This window comes from Periplaneta americana, chromosome 16 (genome assembly GCF_040183065.1).
Source record: "Periplaneta americana isolate PAMFEO1 chromosome 16, P.americana_PAMFEO1_priV1, whole genome shotgun sequence".
NCBI lineage: Eukaryota > Metazoa > Arthropoda > Insecta > Blattodea > Blattidae > Periplaneta > Periplaneta americana.
Genome location: NC_091132.1, coordinates 172,788,712 through 172,815,489, shown reverse-complemented (window position 1 = coordinate 172,815,489; position 26,778 = coordinate 172,788,712). Strand labels below are relative to the sequence as shown.

The window sequence follows — 26,778 nt, the reverse complement described above, 5'->3', positions numbered from 1 at the left end:
ATTTTCCTTACTGTGCTAGGTACCTTTGCAAAGTTTTCTGAGGAGAATTTTCTAGTAGGTACTATATCTCATGTTTTCCACTGATAAAACAGGAGTAGCCCAACTCATATATCTGTGGCCGGGAGGAAAAAGGTCTAAAGTAAGAATTTTATACTTTTCAGGAGAGCAGTAGAAAGATTGAAATTGGTGTCAATTATAGAGTTTTTTTAACTAAGAGGTTTTTCCTGGATGTTATTTGTTTATACTTCTTCTAAAATAGGTAATGGTCAATGTTCCGAAATCTGTGGAGCAAATCACAGATTTGCTCATTTAACAATTTTCTTGATTATTTCCAAAAATAGCCGCACTTAAGCCCTTTTAAGATTAGAAGCCAAACTGAGTAGAAGGCACTATTTAAACATAAGACCTTTTTCATGTCAAAATAAATGAGAAATGTAAATTATTAGGGATGCAAAATAGGTCTTAAAGAATTATAGGACTGTTTACCCTGGTGCTTAAAGTTTTAAAAGGAAAGGGCATCAGTATGTGATAAAATGACTAAAATACATTTTAGACCTTTTTAGGAGGGTAGCATGGAAAGTAAACATATGATGGTTTGTAAAGAATAAAGTATTAAATATTCTTAAACCCTTTAATCTGCGTGTGCTCGATTCATAAAGTATTTCGGACATTTGGTAACGCTCTGTAAATCTAGTCAGGAGTCTTATTTGACTTTAGCCGTTTTACCAGATTGTAGAGAATTGTTTCCGCTTTCAGAATATATAAAAATCTCATTTTCACAAAAAATTGACTTAAGACCTTTTTCTTCCCGGCACAGATATATAGATTTTTCCTATAATAGCATCTGTTCGCACTTTTAATACTAACTAACAAATTCTTTGTGATAATGGAAAGTAAGTCCAGGGATAACAGCGGCGAAATTTCCTCTTCCAGGATTTGTAAGAATGTTTCTTCACTTAAATGTAGTAAATCAACTTCCTTTGTTCCGAACGGTATGGAATTCTCACCATGTTACGCAATGTGCAAAGCACAGAGCAATAAATATGTTCAACTAGCACCACATTCACAACTCATCTGCCTGTAACACTGGTTGTCAGCTTGTATGACTGCATCGCACAGTGTGTAAAAGCCACAATCTAGCTGGACAAAATCGTAACTTCTCTTATGGCTAACAGATTATTGTGAAACCTTGTACAGGAGTTACAGGTAGAATATATATATGAATCAGTTATTGTTGAAAGGAACCATGTCCACTTTTTAAAGTTTTGAGATAATCGAAAAAGACTGTTTTGTGAGTAATCTATCGAAGATTAAACCAAAATATATTGTGCACATAAAATATAGATATACAGAATTAGTTTAGACTCATAAAAATATTCACACAGTCATTAGAATCTTTTTAATCTAGGAAACACGTCATTGGACTTAGTTGCTTTCAACATGGAAATGCTCTATTTATAAAAACGTAAACACATTTTGGCCCATAAGAACAAATTGAGAATTTATTAAATCACCTGTAATGCACGTCTTAAGGAAAAAAAATCAAGTATGAAACATGTTACTTGCATGGTGCAGTATAACATACATTATTTTCACAAAATACAAAGAATATTTACAGTAGTCATACACCTCTGTAATGAGAACAACTCAGAAAACAAAACAACGTTTTTAAAATATCCATATTATTTGATTGAATTAACCAATATATTATTATTCTTGGGTAAATACAGAACAACAGTACAAATAAATTACTGTTTTCAATAAAGTAGGTTCTCTTTTTGCTCCATTGGCCATTGCAATATTTCATCATAGAAAACTTTGCTATCTCCTGATGTAGTAACATAACGATAAACTTTCCTCACATCTCCTAGTTTGCTTGTTTTGATTGGAACTCGTCCTTCAGGATAGATTTTCTGTAATAGGCTAATAAGATTACAATTTCTCGTGTATTCCGTCCTCCATTATCTGCTACTGTTATCAAGTACAGAATAATCAAATCTGAACATTTAATGCGACAAACAACTAGTAATCAACAATCAGTCTCTGCAGACTCATAAAACCCGTTAAATATTGGAGGCAGAATATACTGTAAACACAGGGCCGCCAACCTGGAATCTTCGTCATTCCGTGTTGAAAAGCACTGTCTGCAGGAGCTACTTCCTTTCAACACCGAATGACAAGATTGACCTCCTCAAATAAAGCACAAGGAATATGAGTAATAAGTTGCTTTCTACATTACTACTCGATAAAAAAAAATGAAATTGACAAAAATGTGGACTTAGTTGCTTTGAACAACGAACGATTCATATATATTGCGAAATCTGATTGTGTTTGTGTAAGAGGAACAACCCCTTTATAGCGGGTGCCTTTAGACAAAATTTACAATTTCTCTCCTAGATAACAGTATGTTACGAATGCACAAGAATTACAGGTAGCATTTATTTTTAGTGTAGGAACTCTGATATCGCGACTCTTTATAGTAGGCAGTTTTAGACAAAATTATTGCTCTTCGATATAAGAGAAGTTTATGAAACTTAGTAAACGACTTACATTTAGCACAAATATTTTGTGTACGAGAAATTTTATGTTATATATAAACCGTATTTTAAGCTGATTTAATTGTAAATGTGATAATAATTGATTCCTGGTACGGCTAAAAGCAGAACTCCATGGTAATCTGCTCCTAATATTCTCTTCTATTGAAGATTAGACTTGATATGCATTCAGGCCGCCAGCATAGAAGCTTATAGGTCCACACCTGTGGAGTAACGGTCAGCACGTCTGGCTGCGAAACCAGGTGGCCCGGGTTCGAATCCCGGTCGGGGCAAGTTACCTGGTTGAGGTTTTTTCCGGGATTTTCCCTCAACCCTATACGAGCAAATGCTGGGTAACTTTCGGTGTTGGACCCCGGACTCATTTCACCGGCATTATCAGCTTCATATCATTCAGACGCTAAATAACCTAGATGTTCATACAGCGTCGTAAAATAACCCAATTAAAATAAATAGAAGCTTATTCTTCAGCTATATCTCTGTTATTACCACATCTGTTTCAGGATGAGTCGCCTGACTGGCAAACTTTGGAGACGGAAGTGAAAGCTGAGGGGGATGAAGTGTTGACTGAGAGGTGAGTGTGGATTCTTATTGAGACGAGACATTTATTTTTCACGGTTGGAACTTTGGGGTTTTCCCAGTCTTAGCTTTGAGCCCACAATAGAATACATTGTGCGAGTTCTCCGTATCAGTTTTTGCAATAAACAGACGTCAAGATTTTCCTACCAGTTCACATTGAGAATCTCATTCAATTTGCAAAATGCTGTTGATAAATTTGTATTTTCAACCATAGTTAGATACACAGCACAGCAACATATTTTCTTCGTTGAAACATATCTACTAAGGAAGAAGTCATTCGAGAAAATTTCGGCGGCCAGAGATGTAGGCCATCCCGTATTATGTGCAGAGGACAGAGGTATAGTGATTACAGCCAACACATTGCAATCTTCAATAGAGGCAATTCTCCTCAAAATAAGGGATTGCTTCTCATGCAATAAATCAGTATTAAATTGTAACAACACTAACGTAGTCCAATTTAAATCCTGCCCAAATTGAACCTAGCAAACTTCAAGCGCAATAATTAATAACAGACTCCTAATAGAAACAACAACCAAATTTCTTGGCTCACAAATCTATATGTTAAATTGGAAAAATCTTATTAAAGAAATTACCCTTAAACTAAATACAGCATGTATCGCTATTAGATCTATGCAAGTGATAGTAAATATCAATACCTTAAAAACAACATAATTTCCATAATTCCACTCTGTAGAGTTTTGGAATAATGTTCTGGTGAAATACTACAGATGGTAACAGTATATTCCTTACTTACTGGCTTTTAAGGAACCCGGAGGTTCATTGCCGCCCTCACATAAGCCCGCCATCGGTCCCTATCCTGAGCAAGATTAATCCATTCTCTATCATCATATCCCACCTCCCTCAAATCCATTTTAATATTATCCTCCCATCTATATCTCGGCTTCCCCAAAGGTCTTTTTCTCTCCGGCCTCCCAACTAACACTCAATATGCATTTCTGGATTCGCCCATACGTGCTACATGCTCTGCCCATCTCAAACGTCTGGATTTAATGTTCCTAATTATGTCAGGTGAAGAATACAATGCGTGCAGTTCTGTGTTGTGTAACTTTCTCCATTCTCCTGTAACTTCATCCCTCTTAGCCCCAAATATTTTCCTAAGCACCTTATTCTCAAATACCCTTAACCCTTGTTCCTCTCTCAGAGTGAGAGTCCAAGTTTCACAACCATACAGAACAACCGGTAATATAACTGTTATATAAATTCTAACTTTCAGATTTTTGACAGCAGACTGGATGATAAAAGCTTCTCAACCGAATAATAACAGGGATATACCATATTTATTTTGTGTTTAATTTCTTCCCGAGCATCATTTATATTAGTTACTGTTGCTCCAAGATATTTGAACTTCTCCACCTCTTCAAAAGATAAATTTACAATTTTTATATTTCCATTTCGTACAATATTCTGATCACGAGACATAATCATATGTATTATGGGGAAGGAAACGGTAATCATCAATTAGGAACAGGATTCTTTGTTCATAAAAGAATAAAATCAGGAGTAAAAGGTCGAATTTATCAGTGATAGGTTATCGTATTTAGTACTTAAGGGTAGATGGTGCGATATCGTAGTTCTAAATACTGATGCCCCTACAGAAGAGAAAGACAGTATATTCCTACTACAAAAAAGAGTAATTGGTATAACAGTAAGTGCCAAACCTAGGTAATCATGTAGGCCCATTTTTAAAGATTTATAAATTATGTCCATAGCTTGTCAGTATATTTTTTTATCAATAAGCTTTCTTATATGTAATCGTGAAAATTTTGTATCTAATTCAACAGTTCATAGCATAAATACTCGTCAAAAATGACTTTCATACTCCATCGGCAAGTCTATCGTGCTATCAAAAAGAAGTGTGTTACATGGCAGTAAAAAATTTTGTGCGAGATCGTGCGTATTCGCTTGGTTTTCGCACAAAACCAATCCGCGGAAAGTCTAAAATTCCACATTCAGTATTCCCAACCTAACACACATAACAATTCCCCTCTTCTTTCCGCTTAAGTGACATATTGATTTTACTGCTTTAGGCTTTTAACATATTATTTTTAGAGACGTTCAATATAGTAATAATTATAAATTGGAAACTTACCACTGCAATTTCAACTAAATTGCACTGTTAATTTTTGTTTTTAAATATTTGCAAAAATTAAGTAAACTCTACAACTTGCCGATGTTATTACTGCAATATGTTATATAAATAATATTGTTAAAATATTAAAATGAAAAATAAATCATTACATAACCTTACCGTTTGTTTTGAGTTCGGATTTATTGACTGGGGGGGAAAAAGAAGACAGACGTATATCACGGCCTGCTGGGGTATAGTAAACACAGAAAACATTTTAAAGCAACAATGTTGAAGATAGATATTTTTGTTTTGCAAATTTGCCGACATTGAACAGAAACCAAGATGGAGATTTCATTGCAACTAATTAGAAATTCCTCTTTCTGGTATGTAATAAACGATCTTCGCACAAAATAATGTACGATACACGAGCGGTATGTTTTCTTTCAATTCTCGGAAATTAAAAAAGCTCAACTACGTTTCACTTTTTCAAACTTTCCCTCGAACATGAAAACTTTAACGTACCGCTCTTGTAACGCATATTAGTATTAATATCCTTCCTATGGATGTAAAAAATCAGACTGAAAACATAACATCATTTATGGCGAAATTAAAGAAGTATCTAATTTGTCACGCCTTGTTTTTCCTATAGGTGAATTTATAATATTCAGCAACGTTGGATGAATACTTTTGTCTTGTATTAAGTATCGATACTAACCCCTTGTGTTGTACTAGTATATTGCAAACTCTTCTGTATATATTTCAATTAGACTGGCACTATAATTAAGACTTTGTCATACTATTAAGATTTTTTTTGGCGTTCCACATTCGAGCTTTGAAGCAATGTACGAATAACATGGAATGTAAATAAATACAACGCACTTTCTTCTCAGCTTTTCAGTTGCACACGGTAACGGGAAGTCATCAGAAAGCGACGATATTGAACATCACGACCACGTGACGAAATGCCACAGCCCAAGAAATGCCATGTCCTCAGAAAATTCTTATTTCGAAAGTTCTTCTAACAGCTATAATTACGAAAGGCTGTCATACACAGAAGACATCTTGAAGATAAAATCTCGCAACCAGAAAGACGACGGTTCAATTCGTAATGAAGCAGTCAACAAATGTAACATCTGCGGAAAGTCTTTTTCATTGTTAAATGCTTTAAAAGTACATTTACGTACACACACTGCCGAAAAGCCATTCAAATGTCAGGTTTGTGGAATGTGTTTTTCACAATCTGGACATCTGATAACGCACGCACGGAAGCATACCGGTGAGAAGCCATTTAAGTGTGATCTCTGTGACTTAAGTTTCTCAAAGTCGGGGAATTTAACGCGTCATGCACGTCGGCATACCGGCGATAAGCCATACACGTGCAGTACCTGTAACAAGTCTTTCTCGGAAGCGGAATACCTCAAGAGGCATTCACGCCTACACACAGGAGAAAAATCGTTCAAGTGCGACGTGTGCGGAAAGCTGTTTCTGGAAAGGGGAAATCTTCGTAGCCATGCTCGACATCACACAGGCGAGAAGCCATTCAAATGTAAACTCTGTGGAAAGGATTTTTCCAGATCGGGGCACCTCAAGAGACATTCACGCGTACACACGGGAGAAAAACCGTTCAAATGTGATGTGTGCGGAGAGCGTTTTTTCGAACTGGGGTATCTTCGTAACCATGCACGCCATCACACCGGCGAGGAGCCGTTTAAATGTGAAGTCTGTGGAAAGCATTTTTCCAGATCGGGGCACCTCAAGAGGCATGCAAGTGTACACACGGGCGAGAAACCATTCCAATGTCATATCTGTGGAAAGACTTTCAGGGAATCGTACAGTGTGAAAACGCATTCACGACTGCACGCTGTTTAATATCGTTTCAAATGATTCATCTTTTGTTGTTATTGTTGTAATATAATATGTGGAAATATATCTACTGAAAATGTCAAATGCTATAATTATATATTGTAAGATGTCCACTCAAATTAAAATTGAAAGAATACTGACTTACTTCTAATTGTAAATAATAATAATAATAATAATAATAATAATAATAATAATAATAATAATAATAATAATAGTAATAATAATGAGATAATTTACATATTTATCGGCGATATATATAACCATTAAACATTGAGAAACCTGAAACAGCTATTATTGTTAACAAGAATTGTTAGAAAAATATTTCGTTAGCCTATTCTTAAATTGGTTTGATGTCTGACAGTCCCTGACATTACTCGGTAGGGAATTCCAAAGCCAAGGAACAGCCACAGTGAAAGAAGATGAATATGTGGATGTTCGGTGGGAGGGAATGGATAATATTGAGGAGTGTTGTGATCGCGTGTCAAGGTTATGATGGGTGGATAAATTTTGAAAACGAGACGCAAGATAGACAGGAATGGAGAAATGCAATATGTGAAAGAGAAGGGAAAGACAGTCGATTTTCCTACGATCTTCTAGACTGAGCCAAGACAACATTTCGAGGGATGGTGTTACGTGATCAGCCCGGCGAATATTGCAGACGAAACGGACGTACATTTATGAACACGTTGTAGTCTCTGCGCCGAAGTAACGCTTAGGTCAGTAAGCAAAATATCACAGTAATAGAAGTGGGGCATCACGAGTGTTTGCACTAACTTTTTTTTTTTCATGGAAAAGGGTAGAAAATTCTTCAATCGCCTAAACGAGTGGATTAATGAGAATACTTTTTTGCAGGTTTCTGCAACTTGAATGTTCCAATTTAAAATTTTATCCATATAAATACCTAGATTCTTTACTGATTCACTGAACGGAATTTCGGTGCCGTATATTTTAATCGGGGACAAATTTGGTATGGTAATAGTGCTTAACAAACGTGAATGGACCACAATGATTGACTGTGATTTTTGTGGATTTCTTTAAGTCGGAATTTCCGTGTCCATGTTCAGATTGAGTCCAGATCGTCATTAATTTTAGTTATTGCATCATTTATTTAGTCATTATGGAATTTTATGTATATTTGAAGGTCGTCTGCATAGAGATGGTGTCGGCAGTACTTTAGAGATTCTGATATGTCGTTGATATAAATTGTAAATAGTAAAGGGCCAAGAACTGATCCCTGTGGGATCCCTGGAATTAAAAATTTTCTGTGGCAATTTTTCTAACCTAACGCATTTATTCATTCGATGATAACCATGAACTGAGACTTCAGTATATTTCTACTTGCGTGGCGACCAATGATCAAAAATGTTCGAAAATTCGCGCTTAGAAATTATTTATTTTATTGGTTATGCCATAATTGAAGGGTAAGGAGAAAAGGATACGGGAGAAAAAAGGTAGGTAGTAAGTCAACTTCCTTGACAATCTAGAAAAGCGAAATTAGAGCTTCAAAACCTTACTTGACACGTAAATTAACAGTGAAAAAACCATGTACCGTACATTGAATAAATGAAGTTTCAAATATTACTAAATGAAACAAAGCCTGATCTCAAGTCCGGCATTTATCAACATCGAAGGAAAGCCGAAAAATCGCTGAGACTACCAATTGTCCTGGGGGGAAAAAAGCCAGGAAAGTCATCTGAAAGAGACAACACTCGGATTATGTGACTTAAAAGAACTTCTTACGTAAATTCTGTTACAGTTATATTTATAACAAAATTATTTATTTTATTTTTTTATTGTTAGTGAGTTTGAAATGAATACAAATTAATAAATACAATGAAATACTCCTGAATGAGTAAGACTCGTGCTCAGGAGGGGATTCCAATACAGACAAAAATAAAATTAAAATTGAGAGTGAATACAGATTAAAAAATGTTTAATATGTTTAAACCCAAGACTATAAATCCAATACAATTTCTTTTATTACTTTGGAGAGGATTCGTGGTTAAAATAATATTGGAATATTTTTTTTTAATAATCTGGGACCTTGACCTATGCTATGATAAAAAGCTGCATTGGTTTTACATTTAGGTTCACACAAACGTAGATAATTCATATTTTTGTTCTATATTTATGTATATACATCTCAAAGTTATTAAAATTTGTATAAAAATATTTTAATAAAATAAAATAATACATTTGTTTAATGTTGAAAACTTTGAAATGTTTAAACAACAATTCAGCTAAGTACTCTTTCTGCTTTTTTAAACAAATTTTAATACTTTTTTCTGTAGTAAAATTAACGGGTAAAGGTTGGATTTATAATTTCCACCCCAACCTATAATACCATACATAAATATAGAGTGAAATAATAATTATAATTAATTATTGTTGGAATTGATTTATATATAAGCTCATAGTATACGAAGTGTCCGGCCTAAAGGTATACATAAATAACGGCGTATAATGTGAAAAATTGGGCATTCTCATTTTGCAATGTAAAGCGCAATAGATAGAACATCTCCCCGAGATTTTGATCTCACTCACTTGCAAGATCAATGCTGCGTCATGTGCCGCGCAAGCGCAGAAACGGAATGAGTAAGATGATCAGTCTTTCCACGTGAGTGGAGATGTGCACGCTATCAGTCAAGTAGAAGCTTCAAAAGTAGCGCGAGACTTAACATTATCATCAGGTCGAAGTGCTTCAAAGTACAGAAAATCATAGGCGTATCTAAGGCCGCAATAAATGCAGTAACCACAAATATCTTGTAAGGAGGCCCTTTCTAAGATAACAGAAGAAAAGCTAACAAGACATCAACATATTCCAAAATAGAGAATTAATGAAATCGATGCTATCTGGACAAGGAATCTACTTCCATTATTTGAATGTGTGATAGAATGATATAGCAAGCTCTTCTGGACCATACCGTTACCCGACTGATAAAGTTTGAAGAAGTAATAGCTTTCTTGGATGAACGATTTGTCAGCAATACGTCACTGATAACAATCTGAGGCATTGACGGCATAGGCTCCACTGAGTATGGAAACAGAAGTTCTAGGAAGATGATACCGAGCCTCTGTATTTATGACTTCTTTAGTGCAATTGGAATTACGTAGTGGAAATTCCAGGGAAGTGAATTTAAAAAATAATTTGGCAGAATCCTCGTCCTTCATCAGCTCGGTACTGCAGGACAGTGAGATCTGTGTTTCAACGAGAGACTGTACTATAAGCGAGCTGAGTAAAATGTGAAAGCTCTAAAACCAACCGATGTTGAATTCAAAGGCCGTAAGTGTGGTGTTTGACACCACTAACTATTTTCCATGACAGATTGAAAGGTATGCAATGCGGTAACCGGAACTACATAGCCCCTACACATAGCTTTGATACATGTATCTGCGGAATAGGTGCCAAAGATGCTAATGACTTAGAGAAGTATATGTTCAGGGCAATTAAGGAAGAAAATCTAGGATCAGGGCTTTCTTTTTATATAGGTGGATTTACTGCTATGGTTTCTTTACGACAGTCATCGTCGGCTGGATTGATTTGTCTTCAAATTGAGAGCGATGTTCGTCGTAGAAAGCAAAAGAATGACGACAAACCAATATGGCTTCAAAAGGTGTATTTAGCAACTTCTCAACAATAAATTATTATATTCTAATTAATTTTATTACCAATCATCATGGCCTGTATGATATGGGTTCGAAAGTATATAGAGATGCCCATAAAAAATAAATGTTGTAGAAAGAAGTTTGTGAAATTATAGGGAGGACTGGTAAAGTGACTTGTTTTCTAGATAGGCTAATATACGAGTACATTAGAAAAACAATATTACAAATGAACTTTTAAATGACAGTGTTTATAAAAATGCCGAATTGAGTTTTTTTTTTAAAGTAGGGACGTATAAACAGGATGTCAAGAGAATCTTTTCCGTGAAATTTCAACCTTTAATAATGACGATTACAGTAATCTAGGTTTAATTAATTAGATTATTTGAGGCTATTTTAAAATTCAAATGAAGTGTGTCCTATCATTAGATTTCAGTTGAATACCTTGGCGATAGCTTGAATATTGAAACCACTACAATTTCTAACCAATAATGTAATTTATTTTGCTCACATTGTTCGCTCGCTCGGAAAATAAAAGTATTTTTACAGAAAAGCTACAACAAAGAGGGCACAATATTCTTGCCCTTCACCGACTTTTGTGAAATTTAGCTACTGTACATACTGTATATTGATAAACACGTTGTTTTAGTTTGCAGTCACATATATTTTCAATGCCGAACAAAAATCGTTTAATGCCTACCTATATAATCTAATGCACTGTTCTAGCCCCACCCCACATGTTAATAATTCCCACCATAACATGCGAGAGACCCAGGACGAATAATTACTATACCTATTGTAACAAGCAGACGGAGGGAAGCTGCATATTTCTAAAAATTATAAAATTTAATAAACATGGATAATTATTGCATTATTATTTACGATACCCAGTACCTTAAAGTAATAGACAATTTCTCGCTAAACTTCTTCGTTTTTCAACAAATGAAGTAGGCTTTCTCTTCACATCATTTTCAGTTGAAGACAAAATAAAATTGAACTGCTCTATGGTAAGTATAAAATATTATTTGACTTTAATTTGATTAGTAGATCTAAGTAGATATTTACAAATTAGCGTACTGAAACATCCTTCTGATTTTAAACATATCATCACTGGATTGGAGTCTCTGTCTATTGGTGTACATATATGTAATTCGATCATATTCTTCTTCCTCAAGCAGTAATACAGTCGTTATTTTTTCCTTATTTAAAGCCATTTTAACAACTTGTAAATTCTCAAGTTAATTGTTAAACAGCTGGATATTAATCTACGATATCCTCGATCGACTGATTGTCGATTCTTAGAAATGGATTATTCTCTACAGCGTGTGTCTACTGTGCAAGAAAGATACCATATCCTACACTGCACCGAAAGAACAAAATCATTGATTTCATGCAGTGACGACAGCGCCCGTAGGGAAAAGCCCTAAAACTCTTTGTCTTTGCACGAATGTGCGCATTTTCTACTTTATAACGTCAGCAATAAATCTTTGCCCTAATGCATGAAGTTTTCTATCAGTTGCGATCAAGTCGGCAGTGAGCGCTCTCTCTGTACTGAAGAGGACGAGCAAAAAGAAAAAAAAAATTAGAAAAGGCCAGTTTAGCTCACCAGACACTGTACGTGATAGGTGAGTGTTGTGTCGAATGCACATTTCATGTGGGTGGGAATGATTCCTGTATATGTTACACGTCTTGACAGTAATTCCGAAGATACGTGTGTGCATGATTTAGTGTAGGTGTACATTGGACATCGAGTGTCCTGAAGTTGGTTTAAATTCTTATTAATACAGTTTGTGATGATGTCTGTGGTTTTAAAGATCCCTTTGTTTATCTTTTGACGCTTTATCAACTGCTATAGTTATCTACCGTCTGAATGAGATGGTGATAATGCCAGCGAAATAAGTCCTGGGTACAGCGCCGAAAGTTACCCAGCATTTGCTCTTGATGGGTTGAGAGAAATCTCAGCAAAAAACCTCAACCAGGTAACTTGTCCCACCCAGGATTTGAACACGGGCCCGTTTGTTTCACTGTCCTTTTTTGTTGTGTGCAATGGACTCACTGACTCACTCACTAGGGATTCGGTATGGGATTGAGATGTAATTCTGTGGTTGAAAAGTATGCTTTATTTATTAATTGAATTCAGTTAAGATATAGACACCAATAATGTATTGTTACAGAGGAAGGTCTCCCAGTACCGGACACTTAAGCCTTTTCAACAACTGTGGAAAATTTAAGTAACTGATTGTAATAATAGTACTGCAAATATGATGAAGTGACTTTTACTCTCACAATCTCGATGAATTTAATTAATGACCTACAGTTAAGACAAATTACATAAACAATTAAAGTTAAACATCCTTGCTATTACAGTAGGCCTACAGCACAAAATGGATGCCGGTATGGGACATACAGTAAACATCATTCGTCGGACAATTTAAAACAAATACAAGCAAATAAAAATAAGGAATCATTAGCATGAAAGCATTTTGAATCAAAAGTAGACATTTTTTATATTTATAAGGAGTAAGAAACTACTTAAGCACATTGTTTATACACAAATACCACAATAATCCTTTGCCACACTACTTGAAGATACTGATGATTTGGAACAATTATTGGATTTACTGAAAATGATTGCATACAAAATAATTAATGTTATCTGAATCGGTAAATTCCAAATGTGACCAATCTGCACATAAAGTTCACTGTACCCAGGATTCATCACTTGTTTCCAAACAGATGATGCATTCCCTTTCATCTTCGGTCAAGTCAATAGTTCTCTTTTATGATTCCATTTCCTTTGCCACATTTGCAATGTAGTAGTTGAATTCCCTGACTCTAATTCCTTAACTATGTCTCTTAAGGTACTTTCATGATAGTGATTCCCTGTTCTATAACATTTTATATTATTCTCTTCCCATTTGCCTCCGTTATTGTTTTCCGCGTCAGAACAAAGACCTTCAAATAATAAATAGGCTATGAAATCTTATCCTTAATGTCTGGTACTGGGAGAACAGATACTTTCCGATAATGGATGACTAGCGGGCTGACCTAAATTTTCCCGAATGCACACCATATTCATGCGCAAATCAAAACCAATTATATAGTACACAGCCCTTTTAATATACAATCCAAGAACTACATATAACAAATACTGTCACTTCAAGAAACAGTAGAAAGTGTAGAAAACACTTCGAAAACATTTTTTTACTAGGTTATTTTACGACACTTTGTCAACATCTTAGGTAATTTAGCGTCTGATTGAGATGAAGGTGATAATGCCGGTGAAATGAGTCCGGAGTACAACGCCGAAAGTTACCCAGGATTTGCTCATATTGGGTTGAGGGAAAACCCCGGAAAAAACTCAACCAGTAACTTGCCCCGACCGGGAATCGAACCCGGGCCACTTGGTTTCGCAGCCACATGCGCTAACCGTTACTCCACAGGTGTGGACTTGGAAAACATACACGTCACACTAAACACTCATATAACCTACTGTAGAGGCCTAACACTTGTCTCAAACTTAAATCAAGAAATACTCTGTAACGATACATATGTGCCATCTATCATCTACCGGGAATAGCAGGAATTCCGTTTGTCCGATACTGCGAGCTGTCCAGGGCTAGGGAGACGTTCCCCTACATTTTGTGTAGAAGATAATTACCTCATAACTATTTTCGAAATTTCACCAAACGTTGTTTTCACTATTATAAGTAAACCTTTCTCAAAAGCCTTCATTCTGCAAATATCTATCAATCTGTCACAATATGTCTTTTTCAGTTGTGATGGATGTGATAAAAATGGAATATGAAATCGACCCATTGGCGATGCAGACAAGCGATAACACAGATCGAGAAGAGAAGAAGCTCCTATCAGAGGTAACCTGGAACTGAGTAGTAGACAGCAAATACACACGTCAAAATTGTCTAAGGAACAACTAAAAAATTTCAAATATTGAGAAAATTGACCAAGTTACAATACTGAACGGAAGTGAATATTAAAGTGCTAGTCATTTGTCATTCTACCAGGTTACCATAGTAACCAACGTTGTTATTTTGTATTGTTACATTGGAAAGAATTAAATTAGTGTGTTTTAACAGGGGACATATGTAACTAAAAACTGTCTAAAATCGTCATAAACAGTTAAGAATAGTTTTAATGATGGAAGAACGTCGTCATTTAAACCATCATTAAATGTTTAAGGTGATTGGTATAATTGAAAGTGGCGGAACACGCTGATGAGGGCTCTAAATACGGGAAGAGGTGTAATTTCAAGAATGTGGAGTCGTTATGAACAATTTGGCAGTCCAGAAGAAAGGCACGAAGGGTTACCACTGCAGGACAAGACAGATTTCTGTACCTTAAAGCCCTGAGGGAAAGAACTTCAACTGCCGCAATGTTAAGAAGCGGCTTGCAAAATGTAAGTAACGTAATTGTTTCAACTCAAACTATCAGAAATAGACTGCATGGAAGAGGCCTTCATGCCCGTCGACCTTTAAGGTGTCCAGCTATTCGTCATGGAAATCGAGCACGTCGTGTTTTGTGGTGCCCACAACATCAAAATTGGGCAGTGGATCAATAGGGACAGGTCCTCTTTACAGATTAATCACGCTTCGGTTTGCACCCAGACTCCAGAAGAGTGCTCATATGGAGGCCACCAGGTGACGCAGAAAGGCTTAGGAACGTACAGGAGATCCACAAATTTCAAGGAGCTTCTATCATGGTCTGGGGAGGAATAATGACCAATAGAAAGACTGACGTCGTTCTTATAAGAGAAACACAGCGAGCAAATGTTTATATTCTAAACATTTTGCAACCTTTGGTGCTTCCGATCGCTGAAGAGTATGGGCCTGAATTCCTCTACATGCATAATAATTCCAGAGCACATGTTGCCGGAGTGGTGCGTCAAACACACAATATTCAAGTGCTACAGTAGCCTGCGCAATCTCCTGATTTAAACCCCATAGAGCACCTTTGGAATAACCTTCAAAGAAACGTTTCGGAGAATCTAGACAACAACCAGTGCCTTGATCAGCTGTACGCTCGGCTTAGACATCACTGGGATACCATTCCTCAAGATGAGATTTTCCATCTTATTTCGTCAATGCCAATCGCCTTAAACATTTCATCATGGTTTAAATGACGACGTTCTTCCATAATAAAAACTATTATTTACTGTTTAGATCTGCTGACTTTCAATACAGTAATGTTATTTCTGACCAAGCATTATCGTGAATGCTTCACGGGGATGACAGTGTTCATGAAAAAATGGTGAAAGGTTTGAATGCTAAAGTCATTGTGGATATGAACTATAATTATTAATATCCTCCATTGGTTGAAGAAACGGATGCTTATTTGTTTAAATGTTGAATGTCGCCTGTGAACCACTTTTTTTTTGGACAATACTTGAAATATATTTGTATGCACTTACTTATGGCTTTTAGGGAACCCGGAGGTTCATTGCTGCCCTCACATAAGGCCATCATCCCAAATAACACTCTATATGCATTTCTGGATTCTCCCATATGTGCTACATGCCCTGCGCGGCTCAAACGTCTGGATTTAAAGTTCCTAATTATATTTGTATTCACTATCTGTAAGAATAGTAAGATAACAAATGTACGACAGTTTTGTGCTGAAATACAACATCTTTTGATAAGTTGGTAGGACGGTTGCATTTCCTTTATCTGGCAAACGTGGTAATATATATATGACAGATATATTGCATCTCTATGTTTTTTTTTTTTTTTTTTTTTCAGGAAGGGAATTTCTTGCATCTGCAAGTGGCTGAAATAAAGGAGGAATGTGTGGACCACATATACGATCTCACATCAGAAACTCCAAAGGCAGTAGTGAAGTGTGAAGCTGAGGTGAGTGGAGATCGTAGGATGTACTTGTTCTTTCAATTTGAAACACAGTGGTTCTTGGTTTGTAACCAAAACATGGATTGCTGTGGCTTTTGAGATGGTTTGCCGTCATTATTGAGAATATGGCACTAAGAAAATTGAAGTCTGTCGATTTGGTTGCCTGTTGCATCGGAAAGCATGGCTCATTAGAAGGATAATGTTACTTACCATTATGGCATTGTAAAAATGATGTGACCATGCAATTAAATTTCGGAATAAGAACCATCAAACCTAATAACTTTGTGGTCAGTTGTGTTATGGCTCGAGGTGGCTACTCTAGCGATAAAGTGAGAGTGCAGTGTATTGACACAGACTCCGATCTTGACGACACGTGACATGTCTTCATACAGGCTTGCATGGATCATCACCCCCTCCTACTAGGATGGACGTAAGTACAACACTTAGAATTACTTGACGGACAATATTACGGATTGCCATCTAGTGTTAGCAGAGTGGCTGTGCGGTCATTTCCACTTATTGCTTCTCCTGACAGCTCTCTGCTTCCCCTCTCCAGATTGAAAGTTAATATGATCTCGTCTATCAATGTTATACTACACAACAATGTTCCTTTTGTTAAACATAATTCTATTTGTTCGAAGAATCGCGGTGTAGATCCCTCATGTGCTCTGTTTCTTTCAGCACGATTCAATCTTTCTATTCTTAGTGGTTCCATCTAACGGATTTCTCATAAATGAAGATCTCCCCACAAAAAGGATTCTTACATTCATAGTTCCTGGCCAAGGCAAGGTCATTCACTTCAAACCCAGCATTCTCCAATCTTCCCTATTTCCTACCTTCCTCTTACAAGGAGAGGACACGCTCTGTATATCACCAAATTAAATCAGATTTTGTGACATGAAAGTATAAGACGTATTGTTTAAAGTCATACCTAGCATGGGTGGCCAATGACCCCTCGTCTTGGAAATATTGGCTATTGTTTGTGACATACTTCCGTTAGGTGCTCAATAGGGAAGCATTAGACTGTGTAATGGCGTAGCCCATATGGTTGGATGCTCAGTTGTTATCCAGGCAACCTGAGTTCGAATCCTAATATTTTCTGCTACAGAAATAGAACAAACGCCATAGACACATCTTGCCTTCCTACCTGAGCAGTATTTCATTGTTTATCCTTTACAATACAATGTTAGTTAATTAGTAAATTGTTTAAAACATGATGAAGCATTGAATACATTGAGAAATGTGATATAGGTATGTAAATACATAACTGTGAATACAAAATTAATCACTATTAAAAGAAAAAAAAATATAGGACCAGTTAAGATTCGAACTCAGGTTGCCTGGATAACAGCTCAGCATCCAACTATATGAGCTACACCCTTACAGAGTCTAATGCTTCCCTATTAGGCACCTAACGGAAGTATGTCACAAACAATAGCCAATATTTTAAAAACGAGGGGTCATTGGCCACCCATACCAGGTATGACTTTGAACAGTGCGTCTTGTACTTTCATCTCACACAATCTTATTCCATTCGGTGATGTACAGAGCGTGTCCTCTCTTTGTTAGTCTCGATATGAGATCAGTGTATCTTAATGTCGTCTATCATCTGATATCTTCTTCTGCCCCATACTCATTACCCGTTCACCATTCCTTCCAGTGCATTCTTCAGTATTCAGTTTCTTCTCAGCCAGTGACCCAACCAATTCCTTTTCCTCTTCCTGATCAGCTTCAGCATCATTCTTTCTTCGCCCACTCTTTCCAACACAGCTTCATTCCTTATTCTGTCTGTCCATTTCACATGCTCTATTCATCTCCACATCCACATTTCAAATTCTTCTAGTCTCATCTCGTCACTTCGTCGTAATGTCCATGTTTCTGGTCCATATAATGCTGTACTCCACACAAAGCACTTCCCTAGACTCTTACTTATTTATTTTTCCACAGTTCTGCAGAATATCCTGGTTTTTCTCTAAAAAGCTTCCTTTGCCATTCCTATACTCAGAATTCTTACATTTACTTAATTTAAAGTTGTCCCTTTTCAGGACGAGTCATGTGAGGTGAAAAGAGTGAAGGAGGAGATCAAGCAGGAAGGGGACGACGTCTTGACTGAAAGGTGAGTGAAATATGTATGTCTTTCTCTTCATTTATACGATGAAGTAGGAAGTCTTAAACTTCATGCAAGCAACTAATTTTTATGGCGACTAAAATGATACAAACCAGTTATCAGAACTATGATTGGTGCACCCATTTACTCTACAAGTCTTGAAGCACTCAGACTCTGTGCAAAATATCAGCACATCATTCTCTTTCCTTAGCTTTGTACCTCCAACTTACGTCCTTTATTTGTTTGAATCATCATCTATGTATTTCGTTTTCAAGCAACATTATGTAATATTCGGACATAAGTTTTTTTTTATTTTTTTTATAGTAGGTTATTTTACGACGCTTTATCAACATCTTAGGTTATTTAGCGTCTGAATGAGATGAAGGTGATAATGCCGGTGAAATGAGTCCGGGGTCCAGCACCGAAAGTTACCCAGCATTTGCTCATATTGGGTTGAGGGAAAACCTCGGAAAAAACCTCAACCAGGTAACTTGCCCCGACTGGGAATCGAACCCGGGCCACCTGGTATCACAGCCAGACGCGCTGACCGTTACTCCACAGATGTGGACCGGACATAAGTCATATCTGTTTAAAGAGATGTTGCAGTTCCTCTTCAAGATCCATTGAAGTATTGCAAGGAAATGTTTAACTTTTTGAAATGCCATTCAATAACCATTTTTTTGTCGAATTTCTGTGTTACAGTAAATAATCTTCTACATCTCCTTTAATATACATACTTGTATACTGTCCCAATTTCACATTTTGTTGAATTCGCTGTTCATTACTTCACATTCTAATATTATTGTGAGTAAAATAATGCTGCCTATACAGTTCCACGACGTTTACACCTGAGAATTGTGATGGCAGCGCTACACCACAACTTACAGCTCAGAGATTGATATTCTTTCTCATTTGCAATAAGTGAATACTTATGTTTTGCTGTTGATTTTAAAAAATTATGCTTGTTTCACAGTTTTTGTTGAAGTGGATGTTTATTTACTGTGGTTACACATCTTTTCTTGTTCTTGTACACTTTACACGGTCTTGAAAGAGGTGATATTAGTCGATTTTTTGATATACTAAAGCTTTTGACACTATGATACTCATACTCATGAGAAAGCTTGATTCTTGTGGCTTTAATATCTCTAGTAATTGATCCGTTGTATTCATAGCTAGGTGATAGATATGAATCTGTTTACATTAATATTTCTGGGTTTAAATTAATCAAGTATGATGTCCTTCAGAGTTGAATTTTGGGACCAGTATTTCTCTTTTTATACAGGGTGATTCACGAGGAAAGGTAAAAAAATTAGGGTGTGAATTCTGAAGCAATTCTGAGTCAATAATTTCATATGAATATAGGTCCGTTTTCGAACGGTTACGGAGATATGGCTCTTTCATTAAAAAAAAAAAAAACTTCCAAGATTCCATTGTACTAACTCGCATTTAGAGACAGATAACGGACAAATTTAAAGTTTATATTCATGTATGCATTCATACCTAATATTCTAGAAGTCGGGGTCGATGTTTTCGCACATTTTCAAAGGTATCTCCTTCTGCTTCAATGCACTGTTGCGCTCGGGCGTGAATCGCGCTCATCGCTTGGGAGAGTTGCACGTAACTGTTCTCTATGCCGCATCCAAAATACGGTCGATTAGCGACTCTCTCGTTTCCCCCTTCCTTTGCTATACCAAGTCTTTCATCCAACCCCATAGACAGTAAGTACTCTTCGATATGGTACCCTTCTGTTCGGAAAGCGTCGTTCATATTCAGCGACGGCACGCAAGAACTTCCATCACACAAACCATAAACATACACAATATCGGCGTATTCAGCAGTCGAAAATTTATAAGGCATCTTGAAAAACACAACTTAACACTTCCGATAACTGTACCTGTATAACTACTGTACTGTAGGTAGCTGACTGGACTGCTGTGAATTGATAGGCTTAAGTGATAGTGTAGGCCATTTGTGTTATCTGCGGGTTCTGTGTCATTACATCAGACAAGGGCAGGCGATTGGACATTTGTAATGCCCCACCACCCGGTTTCTTCCTCTTATCTACACCGTTCACAATGCAGATTCCAATGTTACGTCATTCATTGCGACCTTGACCTTGTCTCACGCCTCGTCTCACGTCAGCAGCATATGGTAACGTCTGATTCACATTGGGGCGAGACGTTTTACCAAAAAAATGCGTCTAGCTCCGCCATCGTTTGAAAACGGACCTATGTTCATATGAACTTTTTCACTCAAAATGGCCTAAGATATCGTATACTAAATTTTTTACCTTTCCTCGTGAATCCACCTGTATATTAATGATCTTACTGACATATACACGGTAACTGTTTAAACTGCACATCTTTTTGTTGATGATATAGCGCTTAATATTTCATGAGATAGCGAATATCTTTGTTCTGTTAAAATTGAGAACATTTTTTTCTAAAATTGTTAATTGCAGTAGTGCTAATATTTACGTCTCAACAGTAATAAGACTGTTAATATAAATTTCAGCGTCAATCGAAACGATTTCGTTCCTGGTAATTCGAATAGATTTTTAGTTATTTACCTATCAAACTTGGAATAGCAATCTCACAATGATTTTATTGCTGACAAAATAAGTAAACGCATATTTGTATTAAGAATTCTTAGTTATAGCATAGATCAAAATTCATTCATTTCCGTTTACTATGCTTATATACACAGCAATTTTAGTTATGAAATTTTGGAGTAATCATAATTCATATACTAAAAAAAAAAATTATTTTTATTTTGTACAGAAGAGCCATGAGGATTATCTGTGGTGGTGTTCCTCGTACCAATTGTAGACCATTATTTCCCAAGCATGGTGTGTTAACATTAACTTCTTTATATATCTGGAGCTACTTTATTTTGATTGATTGATTGTTTATTCCATGCATGGCCATTATACATGGATGTACACGTCAATTACATAATAAATAAAAAACACAATAAAATTTAAAACATTACAAGTTAAAATACATTTAAAATAAAAAATCAAGTTAGTATTGCATAAATCATAACTTGTGATTTATGAATTCGTTTACTGAATAAAAAGTTCGATCAGTTAAAATCTGTCTAACGTTCACTTTAAATTTTGCATAAGGTAAAGTTTGTATCTGCAATGGTAATTTATTAAAAACACAATGCCAGTATAGGCAGGCGATTTTTCATATTTCACGAGTCTATGATTTTTTATTGAGAACAGATGTGCATTTCGTGTATTATAATTATGATAATCTAAATTCTTATTGTATTTATTACTCATTCTGCTTCACGAAAATTAGGCATTTGTAAATATAAATGGTTGGAAATGTTACAGTTTTGTATTGTTTAAAATATAGTTTGCATGAGTCAAAATTCTTTAATTTAAAATTGGATCGTATAATTCTTTTTTGTGAAATAAATATCCTATTAACATTGGTAGAGTTACCCCATAAGAAAATGGCATAATTGAGATATGCATAAGCAAGTGAATGGTAAATTCAAATCAATATACAGGGTGCGTCAGAAACAACGGATGGATTTCACATGGCAAGAAAATTGTAAAGATTCATCAAATCAAAAATTTATTGTTATCAATATATTCACCAATACATGCAGTTTATTTATGTAAAACAACATTATCCATATGATGTCCTTGGCTTTCAATACAGGCATCGAGGCGTTTTCTGATGTTCGCCATCACTTTCACAGTCATAGCTGGTGCAATTGCCACGATTTCTTCACGAATCGCTGTCTTCAGTTCGTCCAGTGTATGTGATCGATGTTTACAAGCTTACGCCTCCAAATGGTCCCAAAGAAAGAAGTCGCAGGGCGCGAGATCTTACCGTAGCCTCGGACAATCTCAGTGCAATAGAATTTCGTCCAGGTGATTTCTTCTTTAATGTTGAACCTGTGATACGAAATGAAGCCACCCACCGCAAAATTGTATTCCGAGTTGGAATCCTAGCGTGACATCCGATGTCGAAATGAGTCCTGAGTGGCGATCACAGACTCTTCATTTTTCAAAAATGTCTCTACGATGAAAGCACGTTGTACACCAGACCAACACCATATTCTCAACTGAAACTGCATTCTATGGCTGACCCAACAGTCGTGGTCCCCCTCACTATATCTCTCTCCTCGTTGCGTATCGATAGTTTGACATCCATCCGTTCTTTCTGACGCACCTTTTATTTTATATTAAGAATAATTTGTCGAAAATATTTCTTTTTCTATTTTACATAATTATCCAACTCAAAATTTTTCAGGCATTTATCTTAATAAAAACAAATTCAGCATTACTCAAATTAGATTTGAAACTTTATCAACTATACTTTTCAATCCATATAAGGAAATTGCCCATTAACGCTTTTAAGTGTAAGGTCAAGACATTATTGACTTAAAAGCCTTTATCTAGTCTAGATGAATTTCATAATATTAATTTTTAACGTATGTTTTTATGTGATGATGCTATGCATTAATTGAAATGTCTTCAGCATGAATAATCTACCTACCTACAAAACCTATCTAATGTAAGATTTTGATTACAGAATTCACACACGACTGTTACCTGAAATCGACAAGATTGCGCGTGACGAGAATGTTACACTCAGTCCCTATCCCGAAAATTCGTCACCTTCTGAGAAGGAATTGAACCATCAACATTTTGATAAATGTTGTGATTATGACAAATTGCCCACAAAGGAAGAGAACTCGAAGATACTATGGAGTCTTCTCTCGACTCATGCAAGCAAGAGTCCAGATGACTCACAATTCAGTTGTCATATCTGTGGTGCGGTGTTTTCAACAGCAAGTTTTCTAAAAAGTCATTTTGGTCACCATGCCATCGACAAGCCGTTCAAGTGCGATATTTGTGGAAAGCGTTTTGCGGACTCGGGAAATCTGATGAAGCATTCTCGCCATCACGCTGGTGACACGCCGTTTAAATGTGAGACGTGTGGAAAGTGTTTCTCGCAAAAGAAAAGTCTCAAAATTCATGCCAGGTTTCACAACAGCGAGTCAGTATTCATCTGCGATATCTGTGGGAAATGTTTCAGATTATCGAGAAACCTGAAGACCCATATATTGCAACACACCGGCTTGAACCCTTTCAAATGCAATGTCTGTGAAAAATCCTTCCCGAAATTCGGAAATCTCAAAAGGCATGAAACAGTTCACACACGCAATTTACCGTTCAAATGCGATGACTGTGGAGATTCTTTTTCGGGATCCGAACTTCTCACAAAACATCTGAAGTTTCATGCAAGCGAGAGGCGATTCAATTGCGATGTGTGTGGAAAACGTTTCAACCGATTGGCAGAACTGAAAACTCATATATTCTTGCATACTGGCGAGAAGCCTTTTAAATGCAATGTATGTGAGAAAGGTTTCGCTCAGTCGGCGCACCTCAAGAGGCACGCACGTGTACATACCGGCGAGAAACCATTTAAGTGCGTTGTATGTGGAAAGTGTTTTACGGAATCTGGAAATCTGAAAAAGCATTCAAAATGTCATAAGCGCCAAAAGTCGTTAGAGTGAGCTTTATGGGGCACATTGCCCGTACTAAAACTAAAGCGGCCACATTAATAACGGAACCTCTGAAACGCTAAATTTGAAAATCTAAATCTCGCTGAAGACAGTGCCAACTGCAATTCACGCCACTCTGCAAAAGCAACGTTGTGTTGGCTGTTTGAAAAGATATAGGGATAGAAGTCATATACTAGGATCGTCTACGAGCCACTATGGCGGAACTTCAAGTGGACAATTAGCAAATTTCTTGTTTCATCTCTGATTTGAGTACATGTATTTGAAGAGTCCACTGCAAGAATGATGGATGTCATTTGGAATACATTTTGCAGGAGAAGCATTTGAAAGTTTGAAATGCTTAGCGCTCAAAGCTTAACTGTGATTTTCCGATCATTACTGGACAATGACTATCCGTGTTAATGCCATATAACTCTGTATGTACATTCTATATGTCTTAAGCTATGCATTGACAGTCTTGGTTTATTTTCGACAAGAAAGTGACGTCCATCATTCTTGCAGTGGACTCTTCTTTTCTGAGCTATGGTGTGTTGGCTTTCACCATTGTTGTTTACATCCGATTCCATATATGCAATAAATTATAATTTCCTACAATTCATTCTTTGAGATTTATTGTATTTAATTGTGGCGATGGGGTAAAACAAATAATATGGGCAAGGAAATTAATCCTTTTAATATTACGAATGAATCGGACTGCAGTGAAAGATTTTCATTGTTCTTAAAATCAGAAAAAATTTCTAGCCAGTGAGTTCGGAGTGAGTTCGGAGAGCAACTACTCTATCTCTGGTGGGTGGACAAACATTCAGTTTGCTAAAAGCAGTAATTATGCCATTGAATGGCAGGTCTTAAGAGGAGTTAATTGAAGTATTATCTTAACATTTTATTACGTAACGTATTAAAATTTATGAACGATACTGTTTTGAGAAACATCTGCAAGGTTCGGACGAATTAATTATGTCATGTGGCGAAATTGCACCGTTTAGCTAAATTATGTAATTTTGGACAGTGTTTAGACACGTGTATGTAAGATCAATTGGTATGTGGAATGCAAGATGAAATTAAAGAAATAGTTGTTAGGTCGTAATGATCTTACCTTGCAGCAAGCTATTACCGATATTTTAATGAGTGAGAAAGCAGCTTCATGTTGTCGTGAAGTCAGAGAAAGCAGTAATTAATATAACCACGGACTTCCAAGTACGGTATTAAAGGAACTTCAAATACCAGTATTTCTTTCTGTTTTGGTTGTGGAGGGCAACACTTTCGCAGTGAAGTGTCCGCTTAGACAATCCATTAGTTTTGCTTGCCAACACAAAGGTCATATAAGGAATGTGTCACTCTGTAGTTCGTTCAGTTGACTCTAAATGAAGTTCCAAACTTTCTGCTGAAATGGCATTGATAATTTTGATTCTGTCCATTTAGTTTCTATCAATAATAAGTAAAGGGAAGACCTATGCTCAGATGGTTTGATGGCGTGACAGATGACTTGGTGGCATTGGGATTGAGAAAGTGGAGGAGGAAGGCACTGGCTTTTAAGGAACCCGGAGGTTCATTGCTGCCCTCACATAAGCCCGCCATTGCTGCCTATCCTGAGCAAGATTAATCCATTCTCTATCATCATATCCCATCTCCCTCAAATCCATTTTAATATTATCTTCCCATCTACGTCTCGGCCTCCCTAAAGGTCTTTTTCCCTCCAGCCTCCCAACTAACACTCTATATGCATTTCTGGATTCGCCCATATGTGCTACATGCCCTGCTCATCTCAAACGTCTGGATTTAATGTTCCTGATTATGTCAGGTGAAGAATACAATGCGTGCAGTTCTGTGTTATGTAACTCTCTCCATTCTCCTGTAATTTCATCCCTCTTAGCCCCAAATATTTTTCTAAGCACCTTATTCTCAAACACCTTAACCTATGATCCTCTCTCATAGTGAGAGTCCAAGTTTCACAACCATACAGAACAATCGGTAATATAACTGTTTTATAAATTCTAACTTTCAGATTTTTTGACAGCAGACTGGATGATAAAAGCTTCTCAACCGAATAATAAGAGGCATTGCCCATATTTATTCTGTGTTTAATTTCCTCCCGAGTATCATTTATATATTTTGTTACTGTTGCTCCAAGACATTTGAACTTCTCCACCTCTTCAAAAGGTAAATTTCCGATTTTTATATTTCCAATTCGTACAATATTCTCGTCACGAGACAATCATATACTTTGTCTTTTCGGGATTTACTTTCAAACCTATCTCTTTACTTGCTTCAAGTAAAATTCCCGTGTTTTCCCTAATCGTTTGTGGATTTCCTCCTAACATATTCACGTCGTCCGCATAGACAAGAGCTGATGTAACCCATTCAGTTCCAATATCATAGTCCTTGTAAAATTCAAGCAACAGGAAAAGCCACATTACATGATGTTTTGTACGTTCGAAAACAACCTAGAAATCTGTTGTCCCTATTAGCAGCTCAATATAAAAATCCAAACAGTGGAAGGAGGAGAATTAATAGTCAAACTTCAGAAGCAGAAGTTAAAATATGCTTAAAGTTAGCATCACATTATCTTGGATTAGC

The 26,778-nt window shown here is 36.4% G+C and overlaps 3 protein-coding genes across 3 annotated transcripts in view; 2 read left to right on the top strand and 1 right to left on the bottom strand.

The window, feature by feature from the left end:
* Nucleotides 1–3,130, top strand: part of LOC138716465 (zinc finger protein ZFP2-like) — a 42,933-nt gene extending 39,803 nt beyond the window's left edge. The window contains exon 8 of the mRNA XM_069849578.1: nucleotides 3,056–3,130. Coding sequence (XP_069705679.1) covers nucleotides 3,056–3,130 — 75 coding nt within the window. The remainder of the gene's footprint in view (nucleotides 1–3,055) is intronic.
* The window catches only part of LOC138691942 (zinc finger protein 239-like), a 196,293-nt gene that overhangs the window by 53,154 nt on the left and 116,361 nt on the right, over nucleotides 1–26,778 (bottom strand). The gene's annotated exons all lie outside the window — the stretch shown is intronic.
* LOC138716464 (zinc finger protein OZF-like) lies at nucleotides 15,201–24,791 on the top strand. Its single transcript, XM_069849577.1, has 4 exons — nucleotides 15,201–15,344; nucleotides 16,443–16,553; nucleotides 18,593–18,663; nucleotides 23,211–24,791. Exons 1-4 carry the CDS (start codon nucleotides 15,201–15,203, stop codon nucleotides 24,196–24,198), a joined length of 1,314 nt encoding a protein of 437 aa, XP_069705678.1. The 3' UTR covers nucleotides 24,199–24,791.